Below are 12,272 nucleotides of genomic sequence, written 5' to 3' on the forward strand. Positions count from 1 at the left end.
ACATGGTCCTACAATCTGTAGTAGGCCAAATTCTTGATCCAAGTGCATCAATAAAATGTGCATGTGCAAATGCTTGTAACTGAGTGTTTGGATACACGAAGACCCACTTGACCTGAACAGGTACCTACATTGCATGTTCAAATACATTATCCCTGTATGAAGCTTGATGGAGAGTCTCTTGCACAATATTATAAGTATCTGTAGCTGACTGGAAATTGAAAACCTAGAAAACTATGTGCTTTATATGACCTCAGATGACCCTGTATCAACTTGCCCCTTTGTTCAGAGGATGATTTGCACAGACTTCCACTTTCTGTTTCTGCAGATGTCTATCAGCAGTAATATAACAAACAACTTGTACAGATGAGGGGTAAACAGAACCTGTATAGAAAAAAGCACATGCATGTGTCTTTTTACTAGCATAGGCCTTCTTGGAAGGAAACCAGTACAGGCTTTAAGCTCCTAATGCTGGATTGTTTGAGACTCTCCAGAGCTAATGGATGAGTTCTTTGAAAACCTAGAGCCTGAGCCAGCTCCCATTGAAATTGTTGGGAGCTGGCTCCTAATGCCTTTGTCTTTGGATTTCTACAGTGAGCTAGCACAGGTAGAGGGAAGAGATCCTGTTTTGGAATTCAAAATAAAATAAATCCTGAACCCCAACTGGACAAAGAATTAAATATTATTTTTGAAAAAACCTTAGTTTTATGCCACGGGATGCAGGGGTACACGAATGTGCATACAGCTATGCGCGGTAACAGCCTTTCCTTTTGTAACAGAACCAGCGGGTCCCTGCTGACATGATCTTCCTGAGGACGTCAGAGAAGAATGGTAAACATCTGGAACTAATTATGAAAATAACCATTAACCTTTCACTGGTTATTTGGAAAAAATAATCATTTGAAAATGTAACACAAATGATACAGTTTTAGAGTTACAAACACTTGATGGATTGGCTCTTTTGTGTTGTTTTTTTTGTTATATTCTGATGGTTTTTGAAAATTAAAGACAGTTGACCTTTAGGTTGAGTCATAGTTAGTGAAATCACACAATTGCTTTCATTACATGGAGAATTAGCTATATGGTTAGAATTGCCATTCAGCTTTGTCCTGCTGAAACACAGGATAGTTTGGGTAAATGTTTAATCAGGGGGCTTAGAAAATAGGTTGACTGTGTCTTACAGATCGAGTACACTGATTTGCTGTATTCAGTCATATAAAAGGAAAGGAGTGCTTGACTCCTCAAAAATAACATGGCTTCCGTGCCTTAGGGACCCCCATTGTGTGTCTGTAATATGGTTTATTAAATGAACAGTTGCCAGGAGCACTGTTCTTTTAAAACATTCATACTCGTTTCTCTTTGTGTCCATTGAAATCGTTGCCAGTCTCATAGCATTTGTAACTCAAAACAGCCTTTACATACATAAGGTAGTATATGCCTTACCTGTCATCCAGCACTGTATCCAAGTGTCTCTAACTAGCTATTTATTATATGTGTTTTAGCCTCTTAAAATTATATTTATATTTTTTTTACTTTGATTTGTTCCCTTCATATAACTTACTTGAAAGTTTGGTTTGATTTGTTTGTTTGTTTGTTTGTTTCCTTAGTCTTGGCTTATTTAAATAGCTGGAGTCTCAAGAAACTTTTCATTTAAATTTCTCATAAAGGTTACTCTTAATCAGCTGTTGTTTTCATAGGAAGAAATGTGTCCTATCTCAGGAACTAATTCCATGAACCATATATGTACTTACAATAGATTTTAAAAGACCATTAACAAATGTTGAACATCCACAGGATCTTGCTTCCTCCGGACTGATCAGCTAGATGGTGAGACAGACTGGAAGCTGCGGCTGCCAGTTGCCTGCACTCAGAGATTACCCACCGCTTCTGTAAGTAGTTTCCTAGTAAAAGACTTTTTTGAATTAACTGTTTATCAGTGTGTCATGAACAATTGAAAGTGTACGTAATCGTACGTAATCTGCCAAAAGCGAAAAATGTGTGTTCTGTCTGGCTTTCACAGAAGGCAAAATAATTGCCATTTTGGAATCAGAATTGAAGACTTTGAAAATTATTTGCACACTTGATCCTCCTGCCAATATTTGTACTGAAGGGAAAAAATCCATTCTTCCACAAGATCATGGTTTCTTGATATTTTGTTTGGTTGGTTTTTTTTCTGTATTTGCGGGGAGAGGAGTGGAGGGGGAAGGATTGAATGTCATTTTTATTATTCCAGTTCTCACTTCACAGCTGGTTAGGGCTCTGGGATTTTGAAAAATGGAGGAAACCGACAAATTAAAGTACAAGTAGTGGTATATAGACTGTGTTTTGTTCAAGAGACAATAAAGTGGTATTGGAAGAGAGAGATTTGGGTATGAATGACATTCACCTAACTTCTTATTTGAAATGTACTCTTAGTAACCCATTGATCTATGGTTAAAATACACCCCATAAGGTGTACAGTAACCACTTCTGCAGCATGAAGTATTGATCTCAACATGCCTTATGCAGTTTTGAGGCAAATTTGGCAGCTGAAGAGGAATGACAATTAGAACTTCTTTTTGCCAGGAAAGAGAGAATAGCAGAAGACTTCATGAATTCAACTGGGTACTTCAACAGACAGGTTAATATTGTTTCGATACTATAGTGATGGATCCCTATGGAAAACTTAAATAGAATTACTGAGCTAGCATCCAAAGAACTGCCTTGAAATAGGAGCCAATCAAATGGGGCATGGTATACATGAAAGTCATCTACCAGTAATTTGTTATAGAAAGGTTCATTTCCTTGATGACAGTGCACTTCCTGCTTTCTCAAATACTCCCCTTTCTGTTATTGAGCTCTACTGCAGTGGTTCTCAAACTAGGGGCGCCGCTTGTTCAGGGAAAGCCCCTGGTGGGCCAGGCTGGTTTGTTTACCTGCTGCGTCCACAGGTTCAGCCAATCGCGGTTCCCACTGGCCGCGGTTCGCTGCTCCAGGCCAATGAGGGCTGCGGGAAGCACCGAGGGATGTGCAGGCCGCCCTTCCCGCAGCCCCCCGAGGGATGTGCAGGCCGCCCTTCCCGCAGCCCCCCGAGGGATGTGCAGCCCCCCCCCGCATCAGGAGTGGCAAACCATGGCCAGTGGGAGCCGCAATTGGTCGAACCTGGACACAGCAGGTAAATGAACCAGCCCAGCCTGCCAAGGGCTTTCCCTGAACAAGCAGCACTCCTAGTTTGAGAGCCACTGCTCTACTGTACTACAAGAGAACAAATCATGTGACCTGACAATGGAACTTTTCCTGCCACTTAAGCAATTGATTGCCTTCATAAAAGGAGAGTTAGAGCATGGTTATTCCTCTTTGCCATCTGAACTAAATATATAACCATTGAATGCTATGTGTCTTCCCAAATCCTGCAGAACTCTGTTTGTGTGTTATAAGAAACAAAACAAGTCAGCTGAGTGTGCTGCTGTTTTGCCAACTCTTACTGTGGCAACACCATTCTAGTGAAGCTATTGTAATGATTCTACTCTGTCTTCATCGGCTGAGAGATTTTCCGTATGAGTACATTGAGTGTCTTTTTTTGATTTGCTTAAAGAAATGTTATTCATAAAATAATTGGAGGCTTAAAGGCTTTATATATTGTGGGATAATCGTGTTTTAACTGCTGCCATAACATGTCTATTCTTTAGGATCTTCTTCAAATCCGATCCTATGTGTATGCAGAAGAGCCCAATATTGATATACATAATTTTGTGGGGACCTTCACCAGAGTAAGTCTACTGATATGTTTTAAGCATTATATATAAGCGTTTGCCACACAGACCTTTTGAATAGCATTTTGGTTCTTGGAAGTGACTTTAAATTGCTTCACGAGAAATGCTGAAATGTTGCTTTGCCCTGTACAAATATACTAAAGTCAAATAGGTTAATAGGGATCCTTCTCTCTTCTAAATAATATGCATCCGTGTGTTAAATAAAATCTAAAGCTTTATAATTCATTAAGAGTTTGCCTTAGAAACAAAAGACAGCAGGCCACTCAGCATTAAGGGTCTTATCCAGATGGAATTAGTTGTGGCCATTTGGGTCCAACAACATGGTGCTGCAAAATAAGCTCACCTGTTCAGAAGGGAGGCTGGCCCACCACACAAGTGGTCAAAGACTGAAAAAATCTCTGCCATTCAGAGCTGTGTGGGGGCAGAAGACTTTAGGTAAATAAGCCAATGGCCATCAACTCCTATTCTGGGTTGGTTGGTTCTCCCCTCTCAGGGTCAGTTGGTGGGAGTTAATGTGGCAGTCTGTAAGAGTTAATGTGGCCTAATACATGTGCACCTCCAATAGTCTGTTCTGGCCCTAGGTCCCTGAGAATGTAACATTTTAAAAAAAATTAAGCTGTCTGTTACTCTGAGGGGTGGGGGAAATGGAGAGAAGAGATGCAATGGGTGTTTGGGCCCAAAACTTCTTCCACTGCTCCCTGGAGAAAGGGGATTGTGATGAATGCATGTTATATATGGATTCCTTACTTTTAAGACCCCCTTTCCCTCCTGCTTGAAGGAGCATGGGCAGCTTGGTAAAAGCCCTGAGACTTTTTAGGCCATTTTCTGAATTGCTTGCCAACATTTGTTTATTTTAAAGTGATAGACTGTGATCTCACCATCCTATAGCTGCTGCTTGATTGGCTTTACAGAAGGTAGTACTTTCATGGAATAGGGAGCAGCTTGGGCAGCTACTGAGCCTGGGAGGTTTGTAGATCCCCTTGGACTATCCAGATAGAGAAGCAATTTTATGTTAGCCGTAAAAAGGCCTTAATTCCCCAGCACACTGTAATGCAAAGGTAAAGCATGCTCCTGATCCCTGAAAAAAGGATACTGAATCTAGCATACTGATCACTCTGTGTCATTTACTGGCATGGTTCAGATTATTTATTTAGCTTTCCAGGCATTTCTGAGAGGCTTAAACTGCAAAAGGAGAAATTTCACTGGTACCTTTCAGTAAAAGACAGATAAATGTCAGTCATTTGCATGAGTGAGTGGATCGTGTTGGAAAAACATACCCAATGTCGTGGTTCCTGAATCAGAGTTCAGCTGAAGATTTCAAATCACTTTCAAATAGTTATAAGAAACAAGCCACCGTTCTTCTAACTTGGAGAGGAGGGGCTGCCTGTGCAGGAAAAGGCACAATAGTAGGCTTCCCCTGCCCCCACCCTTTCATCCCACTGTGAAATGCCTGTGTTTCTAGCCCAACCAGGAGGATCTGATGGTTAAGATTTTAGGATTTTCATAAGCTTAGGATGTTTTCCCTCCTTTGCCTCTCTGTGTGTCATGAATGCATCTAGTAAGCCGTTTGAATGCTGTTTGTGTATCCGTTCTAGGAAGACAGTGACCCTCCAGTGAATGAAAGCTTAAGCATAGAAAACACCCTCTGGGCCAGCACAGTGATTGCATCAGGTAAGATGGAAGCACGTATAATTTTTTTGAGGAGTATGTTAGCAATTTTTAAAAATCCTTTTGTAATTTGGAATAATCATCTCTGTCAGAGAATTTAGTGGTTGGAATGAAGTTTACCACTTGTCCTAACATCTCAGAGGAGCTGAGCTGACATCTAATTACCTCTTGGACATTTATAGATGAGAAGGAACTGGAATTCCAGGGGCCTTTGGGCGCTTCTTAAGCGTCTGCTACCAGAATAGCACTTAATTGCTACATTGACATTCTAATCTGTAACAGAAATGGTGTCAAATAGAGTCTAGTAATAGAAGCTAACATAAAAGATCTTCAGGTAAATGCTTCCACTAGGTTATGGTTCTATAAATAAAAAGCATTCTGTGATACATTTTGGGTTGTTACATACACACACTAAAGTTGCTAGGAATGAGAGGAGTCAATATTCTCTTCTGAATGCTTGTCTGGAGAAAAGGCTCATTCTTTCACTAGCTAAGGTGCCCTTAAGTAACAAGAGAGTGTCAGAAGAAGAGTGAAATTCTGCAGTGCAGTTTGAGGATTGAAGTTTTTGAGTTTTAGAGGTTTCACTTTATGGTTTGAGACACTTCACAAAGTGACTGATGGGAAGGAATATGAACTTCAGAAAGTTTCTCTTTGTAATGGAACAATCGAAACACCTCCTCTTCCCCTCCCCCCCCAACGTTTCATTAGCAGAGAAAGGTAGGTGCATTTCATTTCTGCAATGTTTCCATCCAATTCTCCTGCTCCTTCTCTTTAAAATATGCTAAAATTTAATATATGTTGTCACAGTGATATGTCAAAAGGTAATTAAATATAGCTGTCCAAATATAGTACTGTAGAGTAAATCTTATTTATAGTTCAGTAATTGTCAACTGATTGGCAACTAACCTTCCCCACCACCCCTGATGCAAACACACAAGTACTAGTGCAGGCAGCTTCAAATATCAAATAGACTGTTCAGAGCACATTTTCAATTCAGTCCATCTCCTAAACCAAATAAGAAGACAAAGAGGCAGGAAAGCCATTGTTCTAGTAACTCTTGCCTCTTCAGATATGTTTTTCTATTCTATCTTACTTATTTTGTGTGCTAGATAATTTAAACTGGAACTCTTAATCAATTCATATAGTCTTCTGAAGTCTTTCCTGATCTGTTAATGGCTCTATATTTGTATGACATGACCAGACTCAGAGTGAAATTATGTCCCCATGGAAATCAATGGCAAAAGTCCTTTTGACTTCAGTGGGGCCAGGATTTTACCCTCAGTGCGCCTAGAGAGTATTATGCTCTTCCCAATCTGTGCCATCAGATGTGCTTATATGCACATGGGCTGTCATGTATAGGCACTTGTACTATGGTGGGAGAAACTGCATGCATTCAGATCTACCCGATAAGCTTATTATTTACAGTAGCTCCCAGAAGACCCTATCAGGATTGGCGCTCCATTGTTCTATCTTCTGTACAAAATGATACAAAGACTTTTCCTCTGCCCTAAAGAGCTCACAATTTGAGCCCAATCTGTCACTTATGCCTGTGAGCAAAGTTACTTGTGTACACATGTGTTTGTGGGATCAGTCGAGAAGAATGGCATTTTAAAATATTTTAATAGCTTTTTAAATAGTTTATACAATGTAGTCTATTTCAAATATCCATAAAACAATTAGGAACAAGTACCCAGTGAAAATTTTGTTCTGCTCAGAAAAATTAATAGGCCTTTTCCATCCCCTAATAGGCTTTCCCCCTATTTTAACTTCTGTGATTCTACACGGAACAGTTTCCCTATCTCTTTAGTAGAATAAATAATACACATGCGATTGGGGGCAGCACTGAGTTAAAGCAGAGCTTTGCAGCATGTCCATCTGCTGCTGCGGTAGGAGCGAGTCTGACTCCGCTTGCTGTTTGCTGTCAGATTTGGAGTAGCCTGCCATCTGCTGATCTGAATTAGTGTGCTTGCCACCTTCTGTCATCTGGCTCCGGAGACTTATTTTTAAAGAATGCTTCCCAGGATATTTTTAGTTTGAATTAGTTTTACATCTTAAGTTTTATTTAAAAATAATATGTTTGCGGCCTTCTGAAACCTTGGTTAGTAATGGGCATGGTGGGAATTGGGCAAGGTATTAAAACCGCAATATTTGTTAGTCTCTAAGGTGCCACAAGTACTCCTTTTCTTTTTGCGGATACAGACAAACCCGGCTGCTACTCTGAAACCTGTCAATGGGTTTAGAGCAACTAAAAGAATCTGGTTTCTAAGAGGCATACACTCACTGTTAGCCCTTTTGAAATGGCTCAGTGTATTACTTATTTCAGCATTAAAATATATTTGCCACCTCCCAGCAGCTCCATCTGTTCCTGCATAGTAGGAATTAGTATGATTCTGTCTCTTCCTGAGAATAGGCAGGCGTATGTCTAGTTTAACATTCACGATATAGTTTTAAAGTTACGTAATACATTTATTTAGTTCATGTGATTATGCCTAGCTCTCACTGGTCCCAATGACTGTAACAGCCTTTCTCTGACCCTTTGCCTCTCTGTTAATATTGTAAACTGTTCAGGCCAGTGATTGTTTCTTAACATGTGCACAGTGCCTAGCACAATGGGGCCTCTACAAAGCTACAATATTACTGGAATTTTTCCATTGACTTGAATGGAGCAGGATCAAGTCCTGTGTCTCCTGTTTGGATGCAACTTCACTGCTCTGCTTATAGCAACTTCATGCAGTTTTCTTTTATCAGAATTTTATAACTGAGAAAGAACTTACAAACCACAGCACTGACTAAAAATTTAATTTTCCAAACGTTTGATAAAACTTGGATCTTCTGCCTATCCAAATCTAGTGAAGACTTTTCAAATGGATTTTTTTTTTAAACCAAACCCAATGAATTCAGTTTAATGAGCTCTTAATTTAAGAAAGTTATTGGTCTTCCTGACTCTGCTGCTAGACTGAATTGTCTTCCAGATGTCAGTTATTTTACAAAGAAGAAAAAAACCCTCGGATTCCCATGCATTGTGGATCTGTCTGTGTGCAAATGGAATGCTAATTCTTAAAAGATGAGCTGGGGTAGTAGAAAGGAAATGTACCTGGCATCTTTTGCACAGTTGCACAAAAGAAAGATCAAACTGAGCTGTATAGTTTAATCAGGAATATTTGTCACTACAAATATACGGATTCATGGCCTGCGTAATTTATCCATACAGTGTAGTAGGAAGGCCATCAAAAGAATATTGCGCTAACTATTGCAGATCAGCTTAGCCTTCTTTATTATGATGCTCCCCTTATTGAAGTTGCAAAGTTGTGTGTGATGAATGTCTTATTGCATGCCCTGTATGGAACATGGTGTTGTGATAATCATTCTGTCATCCGTAGTCTGTTACATTCCACACAGCCCTTAGCACAGTGGTCCCCAAACTTTTTACCTCGTGCCCTCCGCCTACCCCGGAGCCAGTGCTGGGAGCGGGGCCAGGGCTCTGAGAGGTGGGGACTCCGACAGAGGTAAGGGGGCAGACGTTGGAGCCACACCTAGGGGGCGGGGCCAGGGGTCGAGGTCGACATCCAGGGTTTCGGGTGCAAGGCTGGCAGTAAAGGCTGGCAACCGGGTCCCGGGCATGAGGCTGGCAGCAAGGGCTGACAGCCGGGGTCCCAGGCCGGCAGCCAGAGCCAAGGCCAGGAGCAGAGTTGGGTGGTGTTCCCCCCCACCCCCCCACATTCAAGGCTGGCCTGGGCCCTGAATATTTCTCTGGGCCCCACAGTTTGGGGACCTCTGCCTTAGCACTACAAAGTAAGTCTTGGACAAGCAGCACACTGAGGGAGAGAACCACATTGGAGTCATGGATTTGCATGAATGTCCTCTGTGCATCTAACACGTACAAAATATCTTTAAAAATATAGGCCCTAACAGCTGTTTATATGCCCTGCACAACTTGTTTGCCCTTGTATGCCCTGTGAGAGAGGCATAATTCCGCAACCTTTATGAGACAGGAAGAGGAAGCCATCAAGGCTCATGGTCACGTGTCGAACACATTGGATTGCACAGTCCTGTTTCACTGAAATTGCCATCAGGGCTACAGTGACTTCAGACTTGTGAAGTGCACCAGTTAAAGATGTTCGAGTGCTTCTAGGGCCAGAATTAAAATGTAACTGCATGCATTTGATCAACATTCTCCCAAAATTATGGAAGCACTAACTGGATATGAGTCCTTGGGGTGTCTGTCCTACTAAGTATTCCATCACCCACAGGAGCTTAGTGCTGGGGTAGAAATGTGCAATGCTGACATGTTGCAAAATGTATGCAATACTGACATTCTGCAGCTAGATAACCACGTTGCTGTTTAAATGTTGTATTATATTTCCATTAGCTAGCAGTGATGGCCACTAGAATGAAGTGGCTGTTTTATGCTTTTCGAGGACAATAGTAAGGCTTAAACAGTTTGTAGCCTCTAGGGCCGGCAACCTAAGCAACAGTACAACTTTGTGGTGGCAATTGGTGGTGGTGAACCGAAACCCCTGCTTTTCAACTCCTTTGATTGCAACAGGGTGGGAATTCACACCAAGAGTTTAAGGGAGGAAAATGGGAGAAGGGGGTACTTATCCTTTTAGGCACTATAGTAGATTAATTTATGTTGCCTTATCTAAAGGTTAATTGCACAGACGATAATTAAGAGTGCTGTGTCCAGCTTCAAGCATTGGCATTTGTAGGAGGGAGATACTCTGAATATAAAAATCAGTCTCCGTTTCTCCACCCTTCCAATTTATATCCCATGTATTTGAATCAGTTGATTTGATTTTTTTTGTTTTTTTTGGGGGGGGTGCTCTCCATGCTTTCTAAAATTAATCTACTAAAAACGTGCCTGCACATTGAGTCCGTGGATAAAATAAACCTTTAAGAACAAGCATCATCCCAACCATTTTTTTTAAAAAAAGCGCCATTATTTAACCTGTTCATCCCAGAATAATATATATCGTGTTTTTTATTTCATTTAGGCACAGTTGTGGGAGTTGTTCTTTACACAGGGAGGGAACTGCGCAGTGTCATGAACACTTCAAATCCACGAAGTAAGGTACAGTGTTTAGCCATTGGTGTACAATAGTAGACAGTTGGGCCACCATAGTACCATGGATCTCAACCTGTGGGTTGTAAACTCATTCCCACTCCTGATGTTTAACTAAGCTGATTTTCTAGGTTCTTAGTAATCAGTTCTCCTCAGATACGAGAAATAGTGTAAATTCATTACCCCAGTTCCTATGGCACTGCCTTTGCGTCACCCATGGACTCCTTATTTCTTCTAAAGCACCATGTGAACCGAGATTGTTTATGGGGTGCATCTGACGATAACTAGTTGAGGGAGAGTTAGCATATAATCACCGCATTAAAGAGGCTGAGAATCTCTGATCTAGCCCAGTATTCTATCTCTTGCAGATACATACGCCCATGGGTGTAGTTTGTTGGGTGGGGGGGCGGCAGAGGGGTCATTGCTCCCCCTCAAACTGCAAGCCTTGGGCAGGTGGGCAATTGCCCATCCCCACCACACTCAGCCCCATTTGCCTGACTGGACCTGCCCCTGCAAACTTTGCGTACACCTGCTGTTTCAGAGAAAAATGAAACATTATCAGTGGGGGCAACCATGTAAAGGTTCATCATGGAGATACTGTTGAGTTTCTGTCTCTTACACAGCAAACATCTAACCAAGGTGTAAACTGGGCAGCATCAGCTGAGTAGTGATTTACTTCCAGTGTGCAATTAAGGATACTCCTCATAGGTGGTCTCTTCCTGTCTTACTTTCTCAGGCCTGGTCTACAAGTGGTTTTTGGTACCAGAATAGTGATGTATGTTAGGGGTACGAATCGTTATTTATCAGTAATTATATTGGTACAACCCCTAGTGTTCGCTCAGTTGTAGTGGCTTGGCTTATTGTGCAGGATTAAACTCTACTAGTATAAGTACATTTATACCAGTGTAACTGGATCCACGCTAGCTTTAACTATAAAGATAAATTGAAATTGTGTACACACAATCTTGTATGGTGTCCCTTAGCTAAGTTTAGTTCTGTGGATGTTAGTGGCCAGTTGCTGACGATATGAGGTGTCTCAGATCTCTTCACCCAAGTGCTAACCAAGTTGATCTCTTCTAAATACCGTTTTTTTTTTAAAAGGCCACTTGCATTAGAAAGTGGCAGCAGCAGGTGTGTAGAACTCCAGTGCTTGTGACACTGTAACTCCAAAGGCTTGGAAGCATGAAGGTTGAGTTGGGGAAAGTGTTGCTTTGAAATGCAAAACAGTACAGGGATTTAAATGAAGAGATGAAAATGTGTCTGGGGATGAACGTCTTGGAACGGCCAGTTGATTTGAAACTAATGTTTAATCTCGCTCTTGCTGTTTTTAATTTTGTGCGGGTCCCCACCCCTGTAGTCTCTAGAGCTCTGTTTCGTTTATTGCATTCATTTCTTCTGCATTGGAAATGTACGCATCAGTCCCATTAGCTTTTTGGGTGCATGCACACTCGAAGGCATGATGGCAGCTCATGCCAAATATGAGAACACTACATGGATTAATCTCTCGATTTTACACTGTGGAAAATATTTTATTTTATTTGCTTAGATTGGCCTATTTGACTTGGAAGTGAACTGCCTCACCAAAATCTTGTTTGGAGCCCTTGTGGTGGTCTCGCTTGTCATGGTGGCCCTCCAGCATTTCGCAGGCCGCTGGTATCTTCAGATCATACGATTCCTCCTCCTGTTTTCAAACATCATTCCTATTAGGTAAGCCAATCAATTAACCCTTCCCAGCAAAATGTATTAGCCTTCTACTCTGCCACACTTTAACATACACATCTAGAATTTTACAA

General features: G+C 41.3%; 1 protein-coding gene across 2 annotated transcripts in view; it reads left to right on the forward strand.

Annotated features, from left to right (window-relative positions):
• Positions 1-12,272, forward strand: part of ATP9A (ATPase phospholipid transporting 9A) — a 94,767-nt gene that overhangs the window by 33,845 nt on the left and 48,650 nt on the right. For both annotated transcript variants that reach the window (XM_073309381.2, XM_073309379.2), the window contains exons 6-11: positions 777-828; positions 1,792-1,886; positions 3,666-3,746; positions 5,345-5,420; positions 10,412-10,488; positions 12,026-12,186. In XM_073309381.2, coding sequence (XP_073165482.2) covers positions 777-828; positions 1,792-1,886; positions 3,666-3,746; positions 5,345-5,420; positions 10,412-10,488; positions 12,026-12,186 — 542 coding nt within the window. The remainder of the gene's footprint in view (positions 1-776; positions 829-1,791; positions 1,887-3,665; positions 3,747-5,344; positions 5,421-10,411; positions 10,489-12,025; positions 12,187-12,272) is intronic.

This window comes from Lepidochelys kempii, chromosome 13 (assembly GCF_965140285.1).
Source record: "Lepidochelys kempii isolate rLepKem1 chromosome 13, rLepKem1.hap1, whole genome shotgun sequence".
Lineage (NCBI taxonomy): Eukaryota > Metazoa > Chordata > Testudines > Cheloniidae > Lepidochelys > Lepidochelys kempii.